This window comes from Danio rerio, chromosome 23 (assembly GCF_049306965.1).
Source record: "Danio rerio strain Tuebingen ecotype United States chromosome 23, GRCz12tu, whole genome shotgun sequence".
Taxonomy (NCBI): domain Eukaryota; kingdom Metazoa; phylum Chordata; class Actinopteri; order Cypriniformes; family Danionidae; genus Danio; species Danio rerio.
The window spans coordinates 39,049,051-39,066,671 of NC_133198.1; the positions used below are offsets into that span (position 1 = coordinate 39,049,051).

At 36.8% G+C, this 17,621-nt stretch overlaps 1 protein-coding gene across 23 annotated transcripts in view; it reads left to right on the forward strand.

The window, feature by feature from the left end:
• Positions 1 to 17,456, forward strand: part of rarga (retinoic acid receptor gamma a) — a 175,182-nt gene extending 157,726 nt beyond the window's left edge. For 12 of the 23 annotated variants that reach the window (XM_073937983.1, XM_073937987.1, XM_073937990.1 and 9 more), the window contains 6 exon segments: positions 2,651 to 2,792; positions 10,579 to 10,742; positions 11,248 to 11,424; positions 11,519 to 11,723; positions 12,049 to 12,207; positions 15,236 to 17,456. In XM_073937983.1, coding sequence (XP_073794084.1) covers positions 2,651 to 2,792; positions 10,579 to 10,742; positions 11,248 to 11,424; positions 11,519 to 11,723; positions 12,049 to 12,207; positions 15,236 to 15,594 — 1,206 coding nt within the window. In that variant the 3' untranslated portion in view covers positions 15,595 to 17,456. 23 annotated transcript variants of the gene reach the window in all.
• Positions 17,457 to 17,621: the final 165 nt, after the last annotated feature.

Consider the following 17,621-nt stretch of genomic DNA (forward strand, 5'->3'; position numbering starts at 1 on the left):
CATAATACGGTGCATCGTTTGGGAAAAGAACGATGTAGTGACGAGTGTTTCACAAAACCCCTAGTTTCTCTGTCGCAGATCCATCATTTGAACCACGTTAGTTATAACGTAAAACGCCCATAATGATGCTCTAAACGGGGTAGTAACAAGAACCTCTTAATTTCTTTGTGCAAATTATATTGTTTTAAACGCATACACAAAAAATCCAAACTTTAATAATAATATTAATAATATTAATGATGATGATGATGATTATTATTATCATTGTTATTATCATTACCTTTATTTGAAAAAGAAAAGCACATTGAGATTAAAAAATCTCTTTTACATGAGTGTCCTGGCCAAGATTAGACAGTATACATTTCACATACACTGTAAAACCCAACAGTCAACTTTATCAAATGAAATGAGTGTAGTTAACTCAAAATTGGCTGAAGTTAATTCTACAAATTTAAAAAGAGTTTTGAACTCAGTGTTGAAGATACTGAGTTCATTAAATAGTATAATTGCTTCAACTTAAATGAAGCAAGTTCACAGTACTCATAAGGATTAGTTTTTTAACACAAATTGTTTGTAGCAATCGGATTCCTCAAACGGTTTTAGTTGCCTTAACTTATTGGGTTTACAGTACTCGGTTGGTTTAAGTTCTCTTCATTTATTGGGTTTTACTGTGATCAAATTACTTTATTTACTCAAATGGATTAAGTTCACAGTACTCATTCTGATTAGTTTTTGAACTTAAATGGTTTGTAGCAATCGGTTTTCTCAAATTGTTTGAGTTGTTTGGGTTTTGGGGTTTTACATTGTGGGTTTAACAAACAAACAAACAAACAATAGGTAATATCATTCATTCATCAAAACACACATACAATGACAATTAAAAACTTTTCAGAACATCTACAGGCCATGTTTCAAACTCCAAATCATTTCAAATCTTTTTAAAAGCATGAAACCAACTCTTTAAACTGCATCTTTGTTTGGAGATTATTTCATGCAAAAGGTGCTGCATATTTAAAGGACTTTTTTTCCATTTTAGTACACACCAATGGTACAGACAATAAAAGTCCGAAGACCGTTTTTATGTGTTAAACAATTTTAGATTGTAATATATACATTTTTCCCAACACTGATGGTCAAGTATATTTATAGACATGTTTCATTTGAAAGATTCTGGAATATTTTATCATTTTAATATGTGCAATTAATTTAATTTCAATTTATTTAAGAGACACAATAAATGTGAACCATATACAGTGCTCAGCATATTGAGTACACGTCATTTTAAAAATGAATATTTTTATCCATTTCTCAGTGAATAAGGGCAATGTATTTTGATGCATTTAAACAAAACAGATTTAATAAACAGATATATTTATTAAAATAATATTTTAGTCACCAAACATGTTAGAAATTGAAATATAATCCAATTAAATTCAAGCAAAATATTGCAAAAAAAAAAAAAAAAGACATCCTACAAAATTTCAACTAAACTTTTTGCTTTTCTTGATTTTTCCTCTTTTTTAAAATTTCTATTTAATATTTTTCTGTAACATAAATTTGGGTGCACTAGTTTTTGTACCGTTATAGTAATTTGTCCACTGTAGTACTGTGGACAAGCTTATTTATTTAAAACAATAAAATTATATGAAAATAAAACATTTTGGTGAAAATGCCAATAATAATTGCATGTCCATAAGAATATACATGTAAATAATATTCAATTTACAATTTACAAATTTATATACATAAAATAAAAATGGTTTTAATGCGTTAAATGCTAGTAATTTGTGTATTTTTAAAATATTTTTAATAACTTTTGTGGAAAATAGTCTAAATATTGGAGAAAACAATCATCTTAATAACATATGCATGAATGTAAGTATTAAGATTTATAAATAAATTAGTGTTTCTGTGCTTTAGTTTGCCAGACAGATTTGTTTGGTAAAAAACTTTAGTTGGCCTGAATTTTAGTGGTTCTCATCTGTAAGTATAGATTAAAGTAAAAGTATGATAGAAAAACAAACAAAAAAACAATTTAAATAGACATTTGCCTATGTATGGTGGAAAAATACTGCTTTTTAATTTAATAATGTGCTACACAATACTTTTGATGCTTGAAAACTCATGTACAACTCAGCCCTGCACACGTCTAGTTAATTCACAGTAATATATAATATTAATAAACAACAATAGTAATTTCACTAAGTTAGATCCCTTACAAATGGTCAAAAACTTATTTTGCTAAATGTTTTGTTGATTTGACAAGGCATGTTAAAAATGTGACTGTGTCACAAATCACTGACAAAAAAACCTGTTTAGCACATGTTTACATAGAAAAACTATTTGTATGTAAAGCAAACACACAGGTCCTGCACAAACAGGCCATGTCACATTCACTAACCCAATTGTAAAATGTTTGCAGCAAGCAATGATCCCACTTGAACAAAATATTAGATTAATTTAATTAACATGTTCACAGGTATGAGGGCCATTTTATGACTGTCCATTGATATACAAAGACCTAATGGCATCAATAGCCAAACACAGTTCTGGATCAGCAAGTTTGAACAATACACAGGCATATAAGAGATAATGGTTGACCTACTCTTCGTCTGACCAACTCTCTCTCTCTCTTGGATGTCTGTTGTAGGGTTTCTTCCGTCGCAGTATTCAGAAGAACATGGTGTACACCTGCCACCGTGACAAGAACTGCCAGATCAACAAGGTCACGCGCAACCGTTGCCAGTACTGCCGGCTGCAGAAGTGCTTCGAGGTTGGCATGTCCAAGGAAGGTGAGGGTTTAGACCTCTGCCAGGCACGCGGGCTCCCTGGCCTTCAGCCAAGACCCACATACACAAACACAAATATAGAGATGGGACAGGAGACAGACGGGGACACGCTGATATAGGTTAGAAGCTGTGAAACAGACATACAACCCAGCGACACAGACAAATTTAGAGTTGTGAGACTTGAGCACCGGCATAAACACGCTGTAGATGGTTGTTAACTGCTAGTTTGTGTGGAAGTCCGTTTCCGGCCATGCAATAATAAAATATGAAAGGTAATTGTGACTTTTCATTGCAGAATTCTGACCTTTTTCTTTGTAATTCAGAGAGATAAAATCAGAATTGTGAGAAATGAACTACATTTTGAAATGTTGCAATTCTTTCATAATTATCTTGCTATTTAGACATTTACCCCCTCAGAATTATTAGACAATCTCACAATTATGAATAATCAAAATTATTAGATGTCAAGTAAATTCACAAGACATTGTTAATTTGTGCTCAAACCTTTTGACCGTTCCTCTGCAAAGTCTTGCATGTTATTATGAACAGCAGGTGTTGAGGATGGCACATACAATAATAGGAGACAGCACACACACCCTTTAAACTAATATTTTGAGTGAATGTTCTTTGGGCGACATATAAGAACAATAAGATATTCCACAATCCGTTATAAATTTACTTTTATGCCTGAAACAATGAATGTTGTTGATTAATTGATGGATTATCTTCATACTTTTTTTTATTTTATTAGATTTATTTTCATTATAATTTATTATTATTTCTTTTCAGTTTTTGTTAGTGTACTAGATGTTAAGTGTAAGTGTTTATTGTGTTAAGGTTGATTTATACTTCTGCGTCAAGCACATGCGTATGGTCTGGCGCAGCCTATGCGCGGCCGCATAGCCCTCGCCGTGGCTGACGCTGATGCTCACCTCTCAAAAAATTAACCACACGTCGCAATGATGCATAGCGCAAGCTCTGTGATTGGTCGGCTTGGTACCGGTGACGAACGTGGGCGATGCTAAGAGCCACGAGCGCGATGGAGCGAGTGTTTACATGTGTCGAGTCCTGTGAATAAGCTCTAGATGGAAACTTTTGTTTTGTTTTTACCGTATGAATAAAGTTGTTGCACATCAGCCAGTTCCCACCTCTGAATGAGCGAGTTAGAACTACTTTTAGTGTTCCGAAAAAAATAAAATACTCGCAAAGAAACTCGACAAACAGGAATATAACAATGCTAGTTAGTGTTTCGGAAGTGTTATTGCAGAGCAACACAAAGAAGTATAAAAGTACGACAACGCGCAAGGATTTTTTTCTCAAAATTGTGAGGTTAACAAATTTATAAGTTTAAATCATTTGATACAAAGTATAAATTCTAAGGAAAGGAAATCTGAATTGTGAGGTGTAAGCTAGCTCAAACTTGCAAGAATATCAGAATTTCAATCTTTATAAGCTGAGAATGACATGACAAAACTTTTATGATGAATTTTTCTCACAACTGCAATTTATTGTCCCTGCAAATGCAGCGTTACACTGTACAAAATATAAAGTTAAGACTCAGAATTGCACGATTTAAATCAAAATTTAAAAGAAAAAAAGTTGTGAGATTGAGATGAAATTGTAAGATAAGAACTCATGATGATTATTAGATGTCAAGTAAATTCAGAAGGCATTGTTCATTTGTGCTAAAAATTTTTAGACTTTCCCCTATGAAGTCTTGCATCCTATTATTAACAGCAGATGTTGAGGATGGCACATAAATAATAAGAGACAGCACACACACGTTTAAGGATAATAAGATGTTCCACAAACCATTACAAATGTACTTTTATGTCTGAAACAATTCGGTTGCGTAATAAATGTCGTTGGGCGAAGCAGGGGTGCAGTAGCTAGTGCTGTCGCCTTACAGCAAGAAGGTCGCTGGTTCGAGCCTTGGCTCAGTTGGCGTTTCTGTGTGGACTGTGTTCACGTGGGTTTCCTCCGGGTGCTCCGGTTTCCCCCACAGTCCAAAGACATGCTTTACAGGTATATTTGGGAAGGCTAAATTGTCCGTAGTGTATGAGTGTGTGTGTAAATCAGTGTGTGTGGATGTTTCCCAGAGATGGGTTGCGGCTGGAAGGACATCCGCTGCGTAAAAACTTGCTGGATAAGTTGGCGGTTCATTCCGCTGTAGCGACCCCGGATTAATAAAGGGACTAAGCCGACAAGAAAATTAATGAATAAATGTAGTTGATTGATTATTAGTGTCATTGTTTCATTATAAATTATTATTATTATTATTATTATTTTATTTTTATTTTTATTATTATTTTATCCAATTTTGTTTTTGTACTTGATGTTAAGTGTTGGTCTAAACTAAACTAAACTAAACTAAACTAAACTAAAATTCAAATAGATCGAATAAATCAACCTAGAATTTAGAACAAAAAACGTAAGATTCATGCATAAAAACCTAATAGGGCAGAATTTTGTGTTTTTTTTTTTAAGAATTTAAATGCATTTAAATTGTGCAAAAAAACTTTTACTCAACTTTTTTTTCTCATATTTAAAAGTTTATGTCTTGCATTTCTTACCATTTTTTAAAAATTGTGAGGTTAACAAGTTTATAAGTTGCAATTGCTCAATACAAAGTAGCAATTCTGAGGGAAAAAATCTGAATTGTGAGGTGTAAGCTAGCTCAAACTTGCAAGAATATCAGAATTTCAATCTGTATAAGCTGAGAATGACAAGACAAAACTTTTATGATGACTTTTTCTCACAACTGCAGTTTCAACTTTTTTTTGCAAGATTTAAACTCACAATTCTGCAATGAACTTAAAATTCTTTTGAAAAAAAAGTTCAATATTGTAAAATGGAACAGTCACACATGCCTCTTTTTTTCCCTAAGGACAAGCTTCCACAAGTTTGAAACAATAAAATCCCAAAAGACAAATAACAGTTCAAACAAGAAGCAATAAAGTTGGTTAGCATAGAGGTTAGAGCTCAAAACGAATGTCCACAAATGGGCTCCATGTCTGCAGTTTCACCCACATCAATCCATCAGCGTTAGGTGTTAGATTTTTTTTTTTTTTTTTTGGTAGCCCTTCCCCTAGTCACTTTATGACTTGGCACTAACAGATTTGTGGTGTAACAAAGACAATAGTCCGAGGTTGAAAGAGCGAGTCTGGGGCATATGTTTGTTCATTTGCCAGGGTCACGGCGATGATGTCACAACGAGACTGGCACATTGGCCCTCTATGTGTCCTCCGGGACGCGTATGTGTGCGTTTATATGTATGGGATGTGTGTAGGGACTGGGATCGCATTGTGCTTTTGCTATTACTGGATATCCTGAGAGGAAGGAAAGAATGGGAGGGGGGCGAGAGAAAGACGGGAGGGGGTTTAGGGTTGGCAGGGCTGCTCTCCCTTGGGTCAAACTCACCAAAACACCCACGGTGTCCGATCTGAGGTCAGTTTCCAAGAATGAGTCATAACGTTTAGGATTTGGCACACAGTAACAACATACAGTGTCCTTATTCAGGTGAGGTGCAATAATGCAAACTGTCTGTGGTAAACTAAGTTTGTTTTATCCAGTGACAAGTTGAATCTCAGAATGTCGTATTTCAGCTCATGACAATACTGAAAATTGTACAGTGAACAATATATATATATATATATATATATATATATATATATATATATATATATATATATATATATATATATATATATATATATATTTATTTATTTATTTTAATTTTTTTATTTTTCAAGTTATTTCACCCAAAAATGACGACTAATAATTACTCACTTTTATGTTGTTCCAAACCCCTGAAGTCTTCGTGTATCTTCAGAACACAAATTAAGACATTTTAGGAGAGCTCCCTCGTCCTCCATAGAGAGCAGTGGTCCAGACTCATTCAAAGTCTAAAAAGGTATCAAAAAAAACATCCTTAAAACCGACCATCAGTCAAGCTACAAGAATACTTTTGTGCACATATAAAAAAAACTTCACAGTGCCCATGAACACATGACCTATACTAGGGCTGTGCGATTTGGGAAAAAAATTTCTAGTTGTGATTTGTTTGACAGATATTTCGATTAGGTTTGTCATTTAATTTTGTAGTCCAGCTTCAGCTCATTAATCTGTATCAAAACCTCTTACTGCTAAAATGTTAGTGTAGTGTATAAAATGTAGAGTTAGTTAAAATACGGAAGTGAAAAGATATTACTTAAAGTGTTTATTTACATTTGTTTTTAAATATTCAGAAATTAAACGCTCATTTGTCTCTAGAGCAAACAGTAAACAGAAATAAAATGACCTTACCTTTCTGTAAACAAGTTGAACTCAAACTAGGCAGATAGTGTAGCTTATTAGATGCACAAAAATAATGATAATAAAAATACAGAATACTCAGCAAACTAATATGGCTGATAAGAACCTTTCTGTAGCTTATATTGTCTAAAACAAAATAATTATCCCAGATGCTTCACAACATATCAGGCAGTTAAACGTACAACTTTACCATTAAAATAGGTGTGAGATGGAAGTGTATATCTCCAATCCTGCATTTAAATAAGTTTATTTAATCCCTCTTTGGTCACTGCATTAAAAGGAACCGTGTCTTCAGCGCGAGGTAATGCATTATGCCATTAGTTATCTCCTGGGCAGGGTTGCACCAGCTGTTCTTCTTTAAACTGGAAGGTAAGGTCCACACTAGAGGCTTTGTAACTACTAGCTGGTTTGTAACTAAATTTGTTAACATGTTCTTAAAACAAACCGTAGTAAGTAGGTCGTAAGCTCTCCGTAAAGTCATGCGTATAGTCACATTGAATGGTGTAGTATCCAATAAGAAGCATTTAAATCGTTAACCAGCTTTGAGATTCTAATGCATCTATATATAACTGCTCTATGATGATGAAAACAAATCATTTTTTATAGTTCTTTGCATTACAGTCAGTCACTACAAAAGACGCACATACCTGCATCGCGAGCAGTGAATGCACATGAAATACACATGAAGTTATTAAAACACTTAACTTTTGTGACTTTGAAATGAAAATATTCCAATATTTCCATTATCCTGTTTTTCTTTGATATTAATTTGTCTATTAATGCTTCTGAAGTGGCAGATGCCATCATCCCACTCATCCACGCTTTTCTGTTTGTGTGTTTTTTTTGTTTTTTTTTGTGGCAATTGTTTATAGTTCAACTACGCATTTTTGATTGGGCAGAACGAAAGTGTGTTCACTGAATTGGCTAGTGAGACTGTCGCGCACAAATGTCAGTCACGCGTTTGCTCTGGTCAGGGGAAATAAACAATACAAATATATTTCATATCACAGCCTCTTGCGATTAGCTAATCTCAACGTTTCAAATCGAGATTGCGAAGAATTCTCTAAGCCTTATAATATTTTAATTGAACCCCTGAAGATAAATGGTCTGTTTTGAGGTAGTTTTTTGGTACCTTTCTGGACAAGATTTGACCTAAAACATCTTGATTTGTGCTCTGAAGACTAACAAAGGTCTTGGTGGTTTGGATCGACATGAGGGTGAGTAATTAATAACATCACTTTTATTTTTGGGTGAACAAACACTTAAAGGCATTTTCATGATGATTAATCCATTGTGTCACATGTTTTATGTCATGTTTATTGAACTTTACTACAATTTAAATACATGTTCAAATGTTAGTCTTATAAAAATGTTAGTCTTGTAAAAATGTTAGTCTTATAAAAAAATACTAATGAGCAATGACAGACATCATATAAAATATTTCATTTCATTTCATTTTATTTCATCGGGCGAAATGTGACATGGCCGGTTCATTCTGCTGTGGCGACCCCTGATAAAGAAGGGAATAAGCCGAAAGAAAGTGAGTGTGTGAAATGTGACATGGACATGTTTTCATGACGTTCGTTTCAGCGTTTCAACCTGATGTTTTGTTGTTTCAAATTTAATTGTATTGAAACATTTTTTTCCATTTCATTGATTAACCGACCATGGCAATGTTTTCATGTGATTCACCTGAAATACATTTTTCTTTCATGTTTTTTTTTTGGCCACACAAAACTAAAACACAGTTCCACATAATTTGCACATTAAAGTCCGTGTGAAATCAAAATTTATATTGTTTTTTTTGTGCATATTGTCATTCTTTAGGTCAGGGGTCACCAACCCTGTTCCTGGAGAGCTACCTACCTGCAGAATTCAGCTCCAACCCTGAACAAACACACCTGAACCAATTATGTCCCCAATAATTGTACCCTTTTGCTGGGCCTGGTGTACGACAGAAAGTTTTGACGTTATTCTCGCTCAAGGAAATGTTACAGTAAAGCTGTACAGGTCTTTCACATATTATATGACAAGCACTTCCACAAAACAGATGCTTTATACACACATATACTTCTGTATAAATGTTTATTATAACCTTTCTATGAACAGGATTTGATTATTACTGCAGAACAATGAGCGAGCAAAATAGCCTACTGTAACATCTGCAATTTTATAATATAAATAAATAAATGCAACATATATGAAGACATACAGACCCTTACAGTCTTCGATATGTTACCAATTACAGTAAAACTGGCGGTTTGTACATGTTTTAAGTTGCTGAAAGAATCATTTGCTGCTTTGTTTTTTCGGGCTTCTCCTTTGTTTTTTCGCGCTTTACTCTCACTTTGTCTGTTTCTGAAAGGATCAAATGTCAGAAGCACTACAATACTCATGCGCACGTTATTATCATCAGCTAAAGGAATTCGTTATTTCAAATATAGACGCGCAGCGAGTGCCCTCGAGAAAGTGAAACCACTCGTGTTTTAGACGATCTTGTTAACAACTATGGGGCACAGGGTAGATTCTGCTCTTCTTGGCTTTGTGGCAGTTCATCAAGACGACAACAAGGTTTGTTTAAGCACGGGTCGACGATGCCTCATTACTGTATGTCTATATTATTATTAATGTCTCGGCTGTGTATTTAAAAAGGACGCTTATTTTCTTTTCTTTCTTCTAGCTTGTGCACAAGCTAGTGACGTATCTCCGTAAACTAACAGCTGTGCGTCTTGCTCTGCTTTTTGGTACCTTTTTGTTGTGCTAGGTACCCTTCCAAAAGTGGTATGGTACGGTTCACGTTTTGGTACCTTTTGACAGGCGAAACAGCCATAAAATTGTACTGAACTGTACCGTACCGTACGGTACCACTCAGTGGAAACAGGCCATCAATTAGGACCTAAAGCACCACTTGATAATTAAAGATGTGTTTGTTCAGGGTTGCAACTGAAATCTGCAGGAAGGAAGCTCTCCAGGATCAGGGTTGATGACCCCTGCTTTAAGTGAACAAATAATCCATGCAAGTTAGTCCTCTGAATTTTGTATTTTTGTGGTAATCAAATCAAAACTCAATCAAAGGCTGACCATTAGCGTTTGTAGTGGTTGTTCTGCTCTGATGATGTCAGTTAGGCTGCTTTGGCCCCAATATTCTTAACCATGCCCCTGTTACCATTAGTTTGCTATGAGGGAATGATATGCAAAAGAAAGCCCCGTCCCTACTCAAATTTCTGTTTCAGCTGGAAGTACATCAACACACTGAAATAAAAGTCACAGCAACTTCCGGTTCATGCGGACTTTAAGCAATTTATTTCATTTTGGTTTAGCAATTAAATCTAAAATTATCTCCTGTTTTTTGGAACATCATTTCATAATGTTTCTCTTGGTTGCACATCCAACTGCTAAGATAATAGTTTGGCAGTTTGTGAGTGAACCTGACTCATGGTTGGAGTATTGAGCAGCCTCTCTTTGTGACTTTCAGCTGTGCGCAACGATCGAAATAAGAAGAAGAAAGACGTGAAGGATGAGGTCATTCCGCCAGAGAGCTATGAGCTGAGTGGGGAACTGGAGGAGCTGGTCAACAAAGTGAGCAAAGCACATCAAGAGACCTTCCCTTCACTCTGCCAGCTGGGAAAATACACCACAGTGAGTGCTTTCTGCAAATGAACAAATCTGTCAGCAATGGAATGTGGAATTTATTTATAGAGGTGTAAACCGACCATGTCAGATGTAGTGTGATAAACATCTTCCATTATTGAATACATCATTTAAAGGAACAGTGCACCCAAAAGATAAATACTGTCATTTACTCGACCTCATGTTGTTCCAAACCTGTAAGACAAAATGTATTTTTGATGAAGTTCACTCTTTTTTTCAGTGTAATGAAAGTAAATGAGCACAGGGGTGCCAAAATGACAAAAAGACTCATAAAACTATCATAATATAACTCATGTGAACTCATCTCTCTCATTCTAAGTTCCAGAGTGTGAGGAACAGATCGAAATTCACCTTTTTTTGTACCTACTGCAAAATTTATCCTCATGTTTAATGAAAAGCTTTCGAATGGAAAATCTTTTTTTTTTTTTTTTTGGACTAGTCAATATTCATGCATGCATATATTAACCTTCTCTTCCCATTTTCTCTTCATTAGAACTCCAGCTCGGACCACAGGATTCAGCTAGACCTGGGCCTATGGGACAAATTCAGTGAGCTTTCCACCAAGTGCATCATTAAAATTGTGGAGTTTGCCAAACGCCTCCCAGGCTTCACCACCCTCACCATCGCAGATCAAATCACCCTTCTCAAATCTGCCTGCTTGGACATTCTAGTACGTGTGTCTTCCAAAGCTCGCTTTGATGTAGACCATGCATCCACTACATTTACATAATTCATAGCCTCATAAATGTCTGTGCCTCTTGTAGATGCTGCGAATCTGTACACGATACACACCGGAGCAGGACACAATGACCTTTTCGGATGGACTAACCCTCAACCGGACTCAGATGCATAATGCAGGTTTCGGACCGCTCACTGACCTGGTGTTTGCCTTCGCTGGTCAGCTTCTGCCTCTTGAGATGGATGATACGGAGACTGGCCTCCTTAGTGCCATCTGCCTCATATGTGGAGGTATTGCATGATGCAATTCTGTTGCAACGCTGCTGCCCTCTAGTTGAACCAACTGTACGTTATAATAGGGGTGTCTAATCCTGCTTCTGAGGAGCTCGACTGCGCTCAGCTCTAACGCAAGTGATTGGATGGTTTTTGTAAGTCTAAAGATCATGACTCATTGGTGCTGTGTTTAATCAGAGTTGGAGCTAAATTCTGCAGGTCTCCCGGGAGCAGATTTGGACACCTCTTTAACATAAATTGAGCCCAGGATTCATTTTAACTACACCACTAAAAATAGCACATGGATGTACTGGAATACTAATATTATCCTCCTTTTCTGTAGACCGAATGGATCTTGAAGAGCCAGAGCGTGTCGATCGTCTGCAGGAGCCCTTGCTGGAAGCTCTGAAGATTTATGCACGACGCCGCCGACCCAACAAACCTCACATGTTCCCTCGCATGCTGATGAAGATCACTGATCTACGTGGGATCAGCACCAAGGGTCAGTTCATTAGGCAAAACTCTGATGAAAAACACTATTACCTTATATTTTTATTAATATTTAATTACATTTTTAATGCATTAGGGAACTTAAAGGAATAGTTTACCTAAAAAAAATATTTGCATTAATTTAATTCAAGGTTTTTTGTTTGACTAAAGCTGTGGCTTTTTTTGGACTAAACCCATGCTTTTTTAAAGCCTTTAAAAATAATAATAATAAATCCTTGCATTTATATAGGGCTTTTCTGGAAACTCAAAGCACTTTACACATTGGGGGAAATCTCCTTATCCACCACTTTAGAGAGTCAAAAAACATATAAAGGCAAAACAAAATGAATACCACTGTGCGGTCTTATGAAGCGGAACAATTGGTCTTTTTTCACTTAACAAGATCACATTGTATCACCAGGAGCCACAAATAATAATTTTGATTTGCTTAAGTATGTTTTTTTGTCTCTCAAAGTATCAGTTGCTTTTTTAAATAAGCAAAGACCATGGTTAATGATGACAGGGTTTTTTGCACTCTAATGGTTTCACAAAAGTAATGCAAATTTTCTTGAGGAATGTTTCTGAGAAAAGTTTGCATACTTGAATACAAGCTAAAAAGCACTCCTTCATTCAGATGCTCCAATGCAAAATACAACCCATCTGACAATACAAGATTTGACTTGCTCCATTGCAAAAACAACAGATTACTCATGCTTCAACGCAAAGAACACTGCCAAATGTAACAGATGTGAGATTTAACAACAGACGTAAAATAGTGTGACATTGGACAATTTAATATAGCTGTTTTCCTTTTCGGCGACACGGTGGCTCAGTGGTAAGCACTGTCGCCTCAGAGCAAGAAGATCGCTGGTTTGAGTTCCGGCTGGGTCAGGTGGCATTTCTGTGTGGAGTTTGCATGTTCTTCCTGTGTTGGTGTGGGTTTCCTCCGGTTCCCCCCTGAAGTCCAAAGAAATGCGTTATTGGTGAATTGAATAAACTAAATTGGCCATAGTGTATCTGTGTGAATGTGAGAGTGTATGGATGTTTTCCAGTGATGGGTTGCAGCTGGAAGGGCATCCGCTGTGTAAAACATATGCTGGATAAATTGGTGGTTCATTCCGCTGTGGCGACCCCGGATTAATGAAGGGACTAAGCCGAAAAGAACATGAATGAATGAATATAACTTATTTGTGTGATGGCAAAGCTGAATTTTCAGCATCCTTACTCTAGTCTTTACTGCTTCATGATCCTTCAGAAAACACGCATCTATTATAAATTGAATTGTTTGCTGGAAAACTGAAGCAAAATTAATAATAATCATCTGAACAGGCTTTCACTCTCTTTTCTAGAACTGTATACCTTAAAGTAGGGGTGGGATAACTCGATCCTGGAGGGCCGGTGTCCTGCACAGTTTAGCTCCAACACTAATCAAACACACCTGAACATGCTGATCAGTGTCTTCAAGATCACTAGAAATCTATAAGCAGGCGTGTTTGATTAGAGTTGGAGCTAAACTGTGCAGGACACAAGTTTGCCCACTCCTGTATTAAAGGGATAGTTCACCCAAAAATTTGAAATGACTCTTGCCCAAATTTTTTTCTATGAAAGGCCAAAATCCAAGCTTGATTGAGAGCTGTGGGTAAAGGTAAATATAACAAACTGTATAACATTAAAGTTGCAATGGGTAATTTTAAACAATTTTAAAAAATCTTAATAAATTTTTCGTTACATTATTTTAAGGAACTTTGCATTGAATTGCATGTTGATATTTTCTGCTTTGTCCCCTATTCATTAAGTGACACAATGTATTTTTTTTTTGTTTGTTACATTTAAACATTCAATTGAAACAATTGAACTAAATTTGTAGCCAGAAGTTAAAACACAAATGAGAATGTATGTTAGTAAAGGCATTCTCCAACCCTTCTCAATCATTTTCCTCTGGCGGGCCAAAACAAAGGATACAAAGAGACAATTTTGGCTCTCAGGCCCTAGTTTCTCTGCTCTAGTGATTTCAAACCTTTATGAATCTGTTGGACACACCTACATGTAAGAAGATATTTGGTATAAAGCTGAACCCCTGTAATCACTCGACTCCATAGTAGGAAATCAAATACTATGGACGTCAGTGCTTACAGGTTTTCAGCATTCTTCAAAATATCTTCTTTTGCGTCCAAAAACAACAACAAAAAGAAACTCAAACTTGTTCGGAATAATTAAAAAGAGAATAAATGAAATAATCTTTCATTTTTGGACCTCTTTAATACATATTATGAATATCTATCTGAAAAATTAGAGCACATCACACCTGTCCTTGGGTCTTTACACTGGCTTGCAGTTTCATTCAGAATAGCAGGGGTGCTCAACCCTGTTCCAGGAGATGGACCTTCTGGCAGATTTTAGTTGCAACCCATATCAAACAGACCTGCATGTAATTATCAAGTGCTGTTCAGGTCCTATTTAATTGGTTCAGGTGTGTTTGATCAGGGTTGGAGCTGAAATTTGCAGAAAGGTTGATCTCCGGGATCAGGTTTGAGCAACCCTGGTTTAAAGTATTATTACTTGTCTATAAATCACTAAAGGACCTCAATACATTACAGATATACTCACTGAATACAAACTTAACAGATCACTCAGATCTTTAGGATTAAATAAATTACAAATTCCAAGAGTTCAGTCAAAGCCGTATGAATCCGCTTTCAGGTACTGCGCCCCCTGCTGCTGGAATCAGCTTCCAGAAATGATCAGATGTGCTCCAACATTAGGCACATCTGTCTAGCTGTGCCTTTACTGAATGATCACTGTGCTACGTTCGACAGATCGCACTATTATGTCTTCCTGTTAATTTTTTTATAACCACATTTTAATCTGTTTTAATAATTTTTATTCTTTGTTATTTTTATTTTTATCTTTGTTTTTTTGTCCCTGTTCATGTAAAACACTTTGAATTACCATTGTGTATGAAATGTGCTATATACAGTAAATAAACTTGCCCTATACACATAAATGACACCCTCTTGAACTTAACTGTTTGTGTGAAACAGGAGCTGAGAGGGCCATAACTCTGAAGATGGAGATCCCGGGCCCCATGCCTCCTCTCATCCGAGAGATGCTGGAAAACCCAGAAGCCTTCGAGGATCAGAGCGAGGCCACAGAGAAGAAGCCGGAGCCCGAACCGCCAGCTCCTCCTCCACCCGCCCTGCTCACGATGAAGAAAGAGCAGGAAGATGAAGACGACAGCTGGGCCACAGAGAACGGCAGCGAGCCTTCACCAGAAGAGGAGGATGACGATGATGAGGACGGAGAGGAGGAGAGGGGTACAGACAGCGATGGAGAGGCCTGGGGGGGACAGGAACCCAACGCGGATGTGTCTAGAAAGAGCCACGGAGGAAGAGCTCAGTGAGCGAGCTTCTTCTTCCAGGGCAAACGCAGAGCCTTACCTGTACAGACAGACAGTGCTAACTCAGGCCACTCGGTCAACGATGAGAGACATCAGTGAGGAAACTCACGTAAAAAAAAAACCTCTTCTCAGGACCTCTCCCGCAGAAAGAGAGGGAAGGCGAAAGACAAAACAACTGGCTTTTCAGACTAAATAACTGCCGCTTTTATAAAACGTGTTTGTTTGCTTTGAAAAGGAGAAGCCAAATGGACTTTTAACAGTGTACTTTCAACGGGTTCAAACAAAAAAAACAAACAAACAAAAAAAAAAAAACGTTCTTTCAAAAGAAAATACAGGATGAAAACTGAAAATGCTAATCTTTTTTTCTGTCGTCGTTGATGCTTTCGAATATCATTTGGACTTTTTCAGCCTTGAGATAGTTTGTTCACTTTACATTTTATGAATAAGCCCATACATATCTATATATACCTTTATATATTTTTGCCCTGTATTCTATTTTCTTAGTTATTCTTTGTTTGCATAGCTTTCCTGAGCAGAACGATAATGGGATCGCTAGAACTGGCAGACCTCTGCTGAGTCTTTATCCAGCTGCTTGGTTGGGTTCTTGGGCACTTTGGCTCAGCGTTAGATGTCATTGATAATCAGTGGCTGGGTATCTCCCGTCGAACGATCCGTGTTTTTTTTTAGGGGAATGCCATTACGTATCGGCTTTCATTGCATCATATGATTCGCTGCCAATTGAATGGTGTGTCTGTGCCAAAGTTTGCAGCTTGTAGGGTTCAACTCCTGTCAGGGAGCCCAGCTCCAAACACAAACACCCACATGTCCATTACCTTTGAGTCTCCGCATCATGCACATGATGTCATCATGCTGGACCGCTTTCCTTCAGAGCGCTCAGGCAGAAGATATGCAGCACTCGAATTCAGAAACAGAGAGAGAGAGCCCAGCGCAAATCACCGTGGGATTTGACCTCATCAGCCTGGACCGTACTTCAGGACAACTAAACAAATGCATCTGGACGGTTTCTGAATCTTTTGTATAATGAGGAAATACAAGACCTCATCATACCTGTAGTAACACACAAACATACACGCACACACACACACACACACACACACACACTTGAAAAGCATGCTTGTTATACTACATATATTCAGAATTCTTGCTATAAAAAGAAAGAAAGAACATGAAATCAGACTCAGGGCATCTCTGTAAGGACCAAACGCTTGCTGTCTGGCGGCAGCCTAGAAACGGGCAATATTTATGTGTGTTGCGTTTTAGAAATCCCGCCATGGACTGAAATCAATCTGCGGATCTTACACAGTCAGTGCAGAATGTTCATCTTCATTGTAGATGCGATAGATTTGGTGGGATTTTTTTCTCGAATTTTATCAAATATTTTAATCCAACTTATTGCCAAAAACACACAGTATGCAATCTGGTGGTCGTGTGCCACTGAACGTTAAAGGATATCAGTCTCAGTCAAGCAATACGACTATGACCACAACTCAGCTGTGTGTGAGTGTGTGTGAGTGAGTGTGCGCGTGTGTGTCGAATGTGAGGATGGCTGCACTCAATAAGCTGTAGTGTAGTACATTGTTAATTGAATGTCATCACTGTGGTGCTGTCAGAGAGTGTGTGAGCTGTAATACTGACCTCTTCTCCTTCAGAGTTTCGCCACAGCCACACGTATAGCAAGCGGAATGTTGAGATTACTTTAACTCTTTGTCATATTTTTCTTGTTCTTTCAACTTGGCTAATGTATTGTCAGTCTTTTGTTCGTGTTCAAACAAATTCTGTTATATATATTAAAAAAAAAAGCCATATAAACAATGAGGCACAATAAACATTTTTTTGAAACTCTCTCCCTCGCTGTTGTTCGTTTATTTATGTACTGCTTTATTTAATGTGGTATATGCTATAGAAATAGTTCAACCAACTGTTAATTGTGTCAAAATGGAATCACTTTATTGTTGTGCACATGTTTTCACTGCCAGTGATGTGTGAATGTCCAAAAGCCTGTTCAGAGT